This window comes from Mercurialis annua, linkage group LG2 (assembly GCF_937616625.2).
Source record: "Mercurialis annua linkage group LG2, ddMerAnnu1.2, whole genome shotgun sequence".
Taxonomy (NCBI): domain Eukaryota; kingdom Viridiplantae; phylum Streptophyta; class Magnoliopsida; order Malpighiales; family Euphorbiaceae; genus Mercurialis; species Mercurialis annua.
Window position 1 is genome coordinate 2,061,445 of NC_065571.1, and position 11,290 is coordinate 2,072,734.

The 11,290-nt window shown below is 36.7% G+C and overlaps 3 protein-coding genes across 3 annotated transcripts; 1 reads left to right on the plus strand and 2 right to left on the minus strand.

Moving 5' to 3' along the window:
• Nucleotides 1–4,717: 4,717 nt before the first annotated feature.
• On the plus strand, nt 4,718–5,760 carry LOC126667383 (uncharacterized). Its single transcript, XM_050360338.2, has 2 exons — nt 4,718–4,812; nt 4,998–5,760. The coding sequence occupies exons 1-2, from the start codon at nt 4,752–4,754 to the stop codon at nt 5,576–5,578; spliced, it is 642 nt and encodes a 213-aa protein (XP_050216295.1). The 5' UTR covers nt 4,718–4,751; the 3' UTR covers nt 5,579–5,760.
• Nucleotides 5,761–6,177: 417 nt separating this feature from the next.
• Nucleotides 6,178–7,031, minus strand: LOC126667387 (E3 ubiquitin-protein ligase SINA-like 10). The gene is made up of 2 exons (XM_050360343.1): nt 6,945–7,031; nt 6,178–6,858 (listed from the first exon to the last, which is right to left on the minus strand). The coding sequence occupies exons 1-2, from the start codon at nt 7,029–7,031 to the stop codon at nt 6,178–6,180; spliced, it is 768 nt and encodes a 255-aa protein (XP_050216300.1).
• Nucleotides 7,032–8,627: 1,596 nt separating this feature from the next.
• On the minus strand, nt 8,628–10,078 carry LOC126667373 (uncharacterized). The gene is made up of 2 exons (XM_050360328.2): nt 8,966–10,078; nt 8,628–8,894 (listed from the first exon to the last, which is right to left on the minus strand). Exons 1-2 carry the CDS (start codon nt 10,019–10,021, stop codon nt 8,697–8,699), a joined length of 1,254 nt encoding a protein of 417 aa, XP_050216285.2. The 5' UTR covers nt 10,022–10,078; the 3' UTR covers nt 8,628–8,696.
• Nucleotides 10,079–11,290: the final 1,212 nt, after the last annotated feature.

The window sequence follows — 11,290 nt, forward strand, 5'->3', positions numbered from 1 at the left end:
CTGAGTAGAGTTTATATAACCATTTACATTTATTAAGTTAAAAACCTTTAAAAACGTTTAATAAAACATTTTCATTATGGATTATCAATGAAACCCTAAACCACAATTCTAAATCCATTGTCGTGTCGGTGAGACGTATCTCAATAACCGATCCCCGACTATTACTTAATAAATAGTGAGCCCAGGAGACGTATCTTCCACCGGTGCCCTCACTAAGGTGAGACGTATCTCAAACCTACCTCAATACCATAATCATTACCGGTGCGCACGCAGTCCCAATGATGCCCATCGAGTAGCACGTTCCAAATCAAATCCACAATGCCGAAAACAGTTCAAAAGCTGTTTATACACATATATATATATATACAAAATATAATACTTTCTTAATAAAGAGGTAAATAGAGATATAAACTCACTGCTTGCTAAATCCACGTGACCTTGACAAGCACCTAACTCTGATTCACCTCTGAAGTACGAACAGTCGACGGGTCTAAATAAAATATTAAAATCATAATTAAAATCAGACCCTAACTCTAAAGAGTACTAGACACCACATAGGACTAGTACACACAACAACATGCCAATGTATAATCAAACACATAAGATTAAAACGTATTAAAACTATAACCCGAGTTATAGAAATCAAACCATATAAGTTATATATATTAAATTACAATTCAAGTAATTTATTAAACAATTTAATTTTACTCAAGTTAAAATCCATACCAGTGAGTCAGCCGAGTTATTAAAAACTACCAAGCTTCTTCCCACTTGTCGGGCGACCACAGTCTAACCCAAAATAAAACTTATTACATTTATAAACCCGAGTTTATAGATTAACATAATTTAATAAAATAATTATCCATTTTAAAATAGAATTCAATATCTTGCAAATTAAGTAACCTAAGTTACAAACCAAAACTTGATCAAATAAGTCTTATAAAGTTTAGGGACTAAACTGTACTTTAGCCAATTAGGGACTAAACTGTACTTTAGCCAATTAGGGACTAAACTGTACTTTAGCCAAATTGATACCCGAAATCAAATTAATAACTTTTGTTATAATTAAAACAAGGTATAAAGTTACTAACCCAAAAACTTACTTAATTAAGTTATAAAAAAACGTTCAGGGGTTAAATTGTAATTTAGCCAAATCCATGACAATTCGATATTCGAAATTAATTTAATTATTTATTCTCAATTTACTAAATTACAAATCAAAACAAAGATCCAAAGATAAAACTTATCTTGAATAAGTTTTTTTTTCTTTTTTAAAACTTTAGGGGCTAAATTGTAAATTAGCCAAATTGGCATATTAGTCGAAATTTAATATAATCACCCGAGTAATTATAATTTAAGTTGTAAAATACCTATTGTTAATTATCAAATTCCAATTTCAAAAGTTTAAATTAAAATAATAACATAGATAACACAACTTAAGGAATTCAAATGACTTCAATTAAAACATCCAATGACTATTTTGCCAATTGGCCATCTTCCCCATTAATCATTAACAATTTCCCGCCACCATTCAATTTGAAAGAACAAAAGTAACAAACAGAACCTTTAATTCATGACAAAATCAAACCATAAGCAACTTCAATCTTAAGCTTTTCAAATAACAAACTTCTTGATTCTTAACAACCCATGCTAATAATATCATATTCCACATACCAAAAACAAGAACAACACGGAACCAACGAAATCGAGAACAACAATCAACGATGGATCCGAGTCGACATCGGGCATGGTATACGACTGACGGTGGATATCAAATTAGAGTTTCATATAAGCTAAACTAATAGGAAACAGAAAACGAACAATGGCAGCGACAACTCGAGAATACGGCAGCAACTATAAACGTAGTGACGACGATACGAAACGGCGATAAATGGAGAAATCTTTACGCACCTTTATCGATTCTAATATGTGAGATTCAAAGAGATCGTTGAGTCGATGTGAATCGTCGAAGAACAATCAAGTTAAATCTAAAACAATAAGTTAGAATTCAAGAACCGTATATTGACGATATCGAAACGACGAACAAGTTAACCGTGAACTTACCGATACTAACGAATGAAGGAATTTGATGATTGATGATGGAGTTTCAGATGTCAAGGAGGAATGTCGGCTGATGTTTTATGTAAAAGAGAATGAAATTTTAGGTTAAACGTGATGCAGAAAACAATATATAGGGGGAAAGGAAAGGCTTCATCTGCTGCATTAAAAATGCAACAAAAATATGATGTATTCATATAATAGAAAAGTGGTGGGCTTGATAAAAATATGGGCTTATCATGCATTTGAATTAAAAGCCAACGTAATGGCTTACTATGCATATTTACATTTCAATTTAATATCTCTTTTTCTTTTGCCTTTTCTTTTTCCTTTTTTTTCTTTTAAAATTTAATAATACACACTAAACACGAATCGAATCACGATCGAATTAACGAGTAACTCAAATAAAAATTAAATAAAAATATATAATAATAATAATAAATTACCTAAAACTTATCGGAATGCAAAAATTATAATTAACTTTTTTTTTAAAATACGGGATATTACAAATATATTAGCGGTAATAAACTGTAGAGGCAAATGATTTTTTTTTTCCTTAATCAAAGGTCTTGAATTCGAACTCTATATATGAAGCAACTTTAAAAAATTTATGATAATGCTTCATCGTCTAAATTTGTCCTAAAGCTGAGCAAAAATCAAACTAATTAGATCGAGAAATCAAAGCGAACTGGATCAAAGTTCGTTGTTGATTCGGTAATTCAATGTAAACTTTTCAATTTGGAGATTTTAAATTGAAATAACCGAAAAATCAAAGCAACCGAATTTCTCAAAACTAAGAAGGTTTTTGTTTGATTTTGTATATAAATTTTGGAGTTTTTCTTTTACTTTACTTAAGTTTTTAAGTTTTTTTTTATTTTATAGATCAAAAATTATGAATGGAGTTGAAACCGAGAATAAAAACAAAATCTGAATTAAAGTGATCGAAAAGTTCGTACAATTTTTTTTTTTTAGAGAGAAAGACTGAACTTTATTAAACGAAGAAACGAATTAACAAAGTTCAATGACCGGGAAATGAATTTCACCGTCACTAATACAATCTTTGCCGAAAAAAACGCCCCATTTACCTAAGGCATGAGCCACTTGATTACAATGTCTTCGAATGTGCTGAAAATGAACATCGCGGGAGTCCAATACAGTTGTACAGTCGTCAATTATAGTCTGTATTGGGTCTATGGCGTTATTGGTTTTAGATAACCTGCTGATCACATTTGCTGAATCCGATTCCACATGCAGCAAAGTTCGTACAATTTTATTTGGTGTTCAATAAAAAAATAATGGTTTAGTTGACCGTTTTTAAAATTTCGGCAACCGACCAATGCTCCACCCTAGTGGTCCTACTTGATTCAGTCCAGTACTGATATCAAACATCATTCGATATCCGCTCTACAAAATGTAATAACAATCGGCGAGACTGAAATAAAGCGGCAATTAACGACTCTTTTCCTTTAAATTAGTGGTCTCAAATTCGAATTTTGTTTATGGAGCAATATTAACAAATTTAAATTAGAGTTTTGTAGCTCCGGTTTAGGTAAGGTCTCTGCAGTTTGCAGTGGCATGCATTTTCAACCCTAAAATTAATATTCTGCAAGAAATTTCAGAATTCTATTTAAAAAGTACGTTAGTCACCAACAACTTTCAGTATAGCCTAATGATTTTTAAAAGTCGCTCAGTTTTGATTGGAGGGTCAACAAATTCAAAAACATTAGTACTATTAGATTACTACTTACTACCCATAACCCACTTTTCATTTGTTTTTCAAAATGTTTTATATTGAATATTATAATAAAATGAGTTATTGGTTTGTAAAATTTAGGAGATCTTTTTATAATTATTTGATATGCAGCTTTCTATTAGGGATTATACAAATTTAAATATAATTTAAATTTTAAATTAAATACGACTATACAAAAATTAAAGTTTTATTCTAAGTAAAATTTAATAAAAGTGCATATTTAAAATTTAAATTTAAAATTTATGATTAAAATTAAAAAAAAATTACTTAATTGTTGATTTGACTAATCATCTTAGTGATTTTAAATATTTTAGGAAGAAGTTCTTACGATATATAGACAACCTCAAGATTGGCTAATAATCACCCGTGGCACCTCAACTTTGGGGGTGCGGGCGCTAAACCCCCTGATGTTTAAAAACGGGCAGTAAACTCCCTGAACTTTGAGGCGGCGCTCACAAAACCCCCTAAGACCAAATATCGCCGTTTTTTTCGTTTTCTGTCGACGTGGCATCCAATTTCTCGTCCGGACACCAAATGCCGGCGCCTGTCCCCCCTGCATGCATGTCTGACACCTGCTGCTTGTGTAAGAATGCGTCAGTTGACTTTTTATTAAAAAAAAAAAAAAAAAACTGAAAAGTAACCGCGGTAATTTATTTTTTTCTCTCTCCTACTTTTCCTTTTCCCCACTCGCTCCCCTCACTTCCGTTTCACTATTTTCGTTTCAAATATTTTCGCCACGCTTCGTCTTCTTCCCCTCACTGCCGCTTTTTCGTTTCTTCGCTGACACTGACCTAGGGTTAGTTCCTTTCCCATTTTTCTCTCAATCTTTCTCATTTTTCTCGCATTCTTCCCCATTCTTCCTCCATTGTTCAACATTGTCTTTCATTTACCGAAGTGTTTTTAAATTTTTTTCTTGTCTGTCTCTGTTAATTTTCAGAAAATGGAATCCAAAAAAACGACGAAATTGGGAAAAGAAGAAAGAGAAGGGAAGAAACGAAAAGGTATGATTTTTCTGGTCTCTGTTATTTTTTTTTTATTTTGAATTTTGGGGTTGATTTTTTATGGGATGTTGTTTTTTGCGGGTATTTTGTTTCTAGTTTGTCATTTGATGTTGTTTCAGTTTGGGTTTTACTTGTTCAGTAATTGAAAATTGTTTGTTTGTTTTTAAATTTGTTGGTTTGCGCAGCTACTAGTGAAGAACGTTTTTTTGAGGTCTTTGAAATTATTCTTAACTACAATGGAGACTTTGAATGGTTTGGTTATTTTAATGAGGATGTGGCTGTCAGAAAATTTCATATTGAGGATATAGGATTAAATAGTCTAGATAAGTGGTTACTTGAATTGAAGGTTCAGGGATTGCTAATGTATTATTGGAGGCGGGCTGGCATGTATACTGAAGAATTAATTCCTATGGAAAACGATGACCATGTCATGGACATGGCACTGGCTGGGGCACAAGATGGTAGTGTTGATGTGTATGTTAGGAAGTTAAGCTGTGATGACGTGTGCAACCTAAGGCCTGTATTTGGACAAACATTATTTGAGTTGAAAGAACTTGAAGATGGGGATGATGCATTGGAGCTGCAGGCTGTTGCTGAGGCTGAACCAGTGCAGGTGCTGCAGATTGAAGGTCCCGGTGAACCAGTGGAGGTGCTGCAGATTGAAAGTCCTGGTGAACCAGTGGAGGTGCTGCAAAGTGAAGTTGTTGATGAACCTGAAGTTGTTGATGAACCCCTGGAGAAGCAGCAGTCTGGTGGTTCAGACTGAAGATTGACACACTTGAGTTACCTTTTTTGTGCAAAGTTATGCTTCAACAGTTGTAACCTTTTAGGTTAATATTTATTTTGCAATTAGTATTAATACTGAGAATTTATATTTTTGCACTGGTTGATTAAATGTTGGAGAAGTATTGTTTGTTTGCTTATGATATTCCCGTTTATTATTGTGAATTGGTCGTTATTGTTTGTTTGCTTATGATATTCCCGTTTATTATTTGTGTTTGTACGTGTTGGTTGGTTTGGTTTTTAGGAAGCTAAACTTAACGATCATACGTGGACCCTGAACTTTAGGACCGTGTTCAGTTGTGGACCTTAAACTTTATTTACTTGTTCAACCAAGGACCCTGATCTTGTATTATGTAATCAAGTAAAGACCCTTAAAATAATATGTTAAGAAACATACAATAATTAGTATATTACGTCTATTTTAAAACACATACTGATCAAAAGTCTTACATATTAAACAAACAGAAAAGGTTACTAAAAAAAACTAACTTATATATTCTCAGTTTTCTAAACAAAGTTACGACACAAAAACTTAATACATCATCAAGACCTAGAATTTGACTTCGGGCAGCATCCTTGTCATTAAATGTCATCCTCCGAACCAAACTCCCATGATCGACATACACAAAGCTCCATCTTTACCAACCCGTCAGGAAAAAAATCACGATCACTGCTATCAATAAGTAACCCTGTCAACGAACGGTAGTAACTGTTGGTGTCTTGAAAATTCTTCGTAGAAGAATGAAACCTGTCAATGGAGGATTCAGTAAATTTTATTTCGATGTCATAAGGGCAGCGTCCGTTTGACATTGGTCCCAGACAAAAGACAGTTATAATATTCCCATAAGAAGACGTTGTGTTGTTCAGAACAAACACAGTGTCTGATGTGTCCTCTTGGAGAAGTAAGCCCCTATCATCCAAGTTCAGAGAAACACCGAATCTACGTCCAAAATGAAATGGTATAAAAGAATCTGTATGCATCTCTTTGCAGTGACCATAAATCATTTTGGACGACCCTTTGACGGTGCAGTCTGGAAGCGGGCATGAACACGGTACGAAGGAACAGTACTTCTCGTGTTTTGTCTTTGCGTCGTAACTGAAGCTTTCAGTGCATCCATAAATTTTGTTCTGGCAAAACACTGTAACAGCCTCCACGACCGCTTCCATCGCCCGATTTCTCATTGATCCTATGGGCAAAGTGCAAGAATGGCAATTTTTAACCTTCACAGAGCATGTGCTGCAAGTTGTGTGGCCATTCTCACACTGAAGAAAATAAAATGTTATATGATACACAATAAACTAATCAAAAAATTCAAAAAATGAAAACATATAAATGAAATGTAAAAAACATGAATAATTGGAGGAATTAACGGTTCGCAGCAGATGGGGCAATCCATAACTTCAAGATTAAATGAACGAACTATATTATCAGACATAGCTTTGTTTTTTTTTAATATGAAGAATGATCTTTGTAAGAAGCAAGTCGGTTGTAATTAAGCATGATAACTTGTTTAAATAAGTTGGATACTTGTCTTTTCATATTCAACCTAACCATCGTGTTGTTTCCCAAGTCAGTGGATGTACTTAATGGGGGTAATCAAATGGTATATACTTAATGACCAACGGATGGGTTTGTTGGGTTTCGTAAACATAATTAATGATGAGATAAGTCAGTAGTTATAATAATTACTGTAGTAAATTAATAATTACTGTACAAAATTAATGATAAGACAAGTCAAGTTTTTTTCATTAATAATACGCAACATTACATTAAAGGAAACAACATTACATCTGTTAATATTTTTATCATTTTTTCTTCATGCAATGAAAGGCTACACTGCATCCTGCAACTGCACAAGCAGCACAAAAACCAAACTTCATGATCCTGGTTGACCTCTTCAAGTCTGCGCACTTGACCTCCATGTCCTTGATCTGGCCCTTCAGTATGTCTATCTCCATAAAAAGTAGACCGCTTTCCTCAAACAAGATTCCATTTTCATCGCGATACATCTCAATGGACTCCTTCAATCCCTGATTTTCGTCTATGTACATTTCATGGGACTCCTTCAATCCCTGGAACTCGTCCTTTTTAGCAGCAAGCAAACTTTTGGCCTCCTCCAGTTCAACAGTCATGACATGGAGGTCAAGTTTCAAGTTTCGGACCACCGACATTTGGTAAGGCATGTCATTCTCTAGCCAGGCAAAAAAATCACACTGATTCTGGCAAATTTAGGTCGAAAAAATAAAGGCTTCAGACATGCAACAATTTGAACAAAGAAATAAAGGCTAAGTACATGCAGTAAAGCACATCAATTACTTACAGTTCTGTTTGAACAAGTGTAAAATCTTCTAGTTGGGTTTCTATCCGTTGACGAAATTTGTAAACGACATGGGATGCCGCACTCGCAAACCACTGGTGGAGATACCCGTTCCATTTGCGGACGTGTTAAAATACAGTTCGGAATTTTGCAACCCTAGAAGTCTAAGTAGTAAGCGATGGGTGAGAGATGGAAACGAAGAACGAAATAAGAAAACCAGCTACTTATTGACTATTTATGTGGGGCGCTGTTAAAATTCAAAAGTAGGCCATGCTGATATCAATTAATAACTAAAGGGCCATAGATGATCGTATATCTAAACATTAGGGTCCACGCGTGATGAAACGTATAATATACAGGTCCACGGTGGATAAGTTATATACTATGAGGGATGAACATTTTATTAACCCTCTGATCAAAAGTCTTACAAATAAACTTAAGGGCCATGGATAACAATTTATCAAATCTCAGGGTCCATGATTGATTAGTAATATTTGTTTAGGGTCTGCACTTGAATGGCAGTATTCCTATCTACTCACTAACATCATCATATATCACAAAACGGCAAATTAATAGACAGAAATATAATTTACATAAATAGACAAGAAATTCACAGATGTTCCTTGTATCTTTACATAAATAGACAAGAAATATAATCTACATAAATAGGCAAATTAATAGGCAGTATTCCTATCTACCCACATGTTCAGGACAGATTCAGTTACAGTATCTGGGCACAAAATATAAGGTCCAAAATAAACATTATCTAGGCACAAAATAAATCTAGCCCTGCCTAGGTCTTTTCCTCAGATGTTCCTTGTATCTTTCAGACGCTTCTGTACTACTCTTCTTCTTGCGCTGTCTTTTGGGTGGAGCACCATCATCAACTGCACTCGTTTGGCTGTCAAGATTACAAGCAGCTTCTGTTTCAGATGGCAATGTCTGGTGTGCTGGGGACGCATGCGGCACTTCAGTAGTAGCCTACAACAAAAACACAATTAGAAGGGAGATTGTACTTACACAGGCAACCGAAATTTCAGAAAGTTACTTACTTCACTCTCTGCCATTGGTCCTTCACCTTCATTTACAGATGGCTGCTGTTCACCTCCACCCGAAGCTTGACCTCTTTCCTTTAAATGTTTCCTGATATTGTGCCCAAACTGTCCACATTCGCTACACTTAATTCGCTGACGCCCCTTTCGTGATAACTTGGCCCTCGTCGCTTGTGCGTCGCTTGCTTTCTCGGCAGCCTGCTTTTCAAGCTCCTCAGCCTCCAGTCGCCTTACCGTTGCCTTTCTCCCTCTCTTCTTTTGTTGCACTGGTGAGGGTGGGAGTATGATATTGAAGGGGTTTGGGTCTGTTTCCCACATATCAGCCCCATTCATGGGATTGATAACAAAGCTATAAACTCGCTCGTACACCGCTTTGCTATAACAGTCATCAATGTACCGCCGTGGGTGTTCATTGTTCTCATGAATAGCAGCACAGGCATGGACGCATGGAATCCCAGTCAGGTCCCATCTTCTACAGGTGCAAGTTCTTTCAGGCAAATTCACCACAAACTGCCCCCCGGGACCACTAACTTGAACTTGTGGGCCGCCGGTAGGGGTTGCGGTGTACTTCCATCCCTCATCGATGATCTTGTCAAGCTTCTTTAAAATTTTAGGGCACACATCAGTCTGAAATTTACTCCCCAAAAGTTGCTTGTCAAATATCCGCTTCATGAGCTGGGTTCTGATCATTTCGAACATGGTCAAAATTGGTTTCACTCTGGCAGCCAGGATGTACTTGTTGAACGCCTCGGCCAGATTGTTAAGGAGAATGTCACACTTCACTTCTGTACCAAAATAGTACCTAGACCAATGCTCTCTTGGTCTAGCACTAAACCACGCGTATGCCTCTGCATGGCTGTCTTCCAAAACCTTCATTGCCGCAACAAATTTGGATTTGTAAGAAGCTATCCCAATGTTCCATATCAGAGGCTTCAAGTGTTGATGGTGAAATGTGGACCTATAATTTGACCATAGATGCCTCCAGCAGAACCTATGCTCAGAATAGGGAAACAGCTCCTTCACGGCGTTGACCAACCCCTGCATGTGAACCATCATAACAGAATGATCAACTATGGACCCTGGATTACAAATTTCAAATCAGCAGTGGACACTAAACATTTTAAACTCATTAAGTGTGGACCTTTAACTATGAATATGTCATCTACAAATATCCCTAGAGTTTATCCTAACATCAACTGCACATTATACACCAAAGAGAGCAAGAAACAAAACAAGCTTCTGGATTAAAGAAATTACCTTCTGTTTATCAGACATAAAAACTGTGCTGTTGCCCAAGTGCAGATCTGCCTTCAGCAGCTCCATAAACCACGTCCAAGAATCTGTGTTCTCCACCTTCACCCACGCCATTGCAAGGGGGTACATGCAATCATTCGGGTCAATACCGGTTGCAGAAAGCAACTGACCCCCATACTTTCCCTTGAGCCAACAACCGTCAAGGCACACAATCTCCCTAAGGCCATTCCTGAAAGCCTGCTTCATCGCATCAAAACAGACATACATGCCTTGAAATTTCCCTCTCGGCTCTTTAAACTCGACAGTGCTGCCAGGATTTGTTCTAAGGACCTCCCTCCTGTAGTCATACATCTTCTCATACTGTCCATCTTCATCCCCCTCCAACTTATCCAATGCCTTCCTCTTAGCTCTTCTTGCTTTCTGGATTGGGATGTTCTGTTTCAGCTCTCTTTGGATCTTGCCCTTAAACTGCTCAGGGGTATAGTCGGGATTGTTTCTGAACTCCTCCAAAAAACTATCTGCCAGATACGCACTTGTGACGTGGAAGTTGGTTGTCCTCTTAGGACAAGTGTGTTCCAAGAAAAAGCTCTTCACTTGGAATGTCTCGTCTTCCGGATTTGCCATATCTAGTTTTGAAGCGAAGACGAAAAAACCACACTTGGCATAGCACTTGCACCTAACCCGCGTCTTCTCATTAGTGGGGAACCAAACTTGATACCTGTTGACTATTCCCCACTCCCTGCAGGCCTTCTTGAACTGGTGCCTATTATCAAACAACATTCCTTCGGTGAACGAGGGATTGGCTCTCGCAGCCTGCTCATCGAACCTGTTAAACCGCGCACCCGTTTGACCATCAGAATCAGAGGCTGTGTTGTTGTCATCCGATGCAATATAGTCCGACTCAGCTTCATTCAAATCCGGATTTATGGTTCTTTCTACACCACCTGGCCCAAATTCTGGCTGTGAACTACCCCTTGGTCTGCCACCAGACCTCTGTGTTGATTGAACATCGTGTTCATCCTCATCTTGAACTGGAACTGATGACTCTCCGTGTAGTTGGCCTGTTGATCT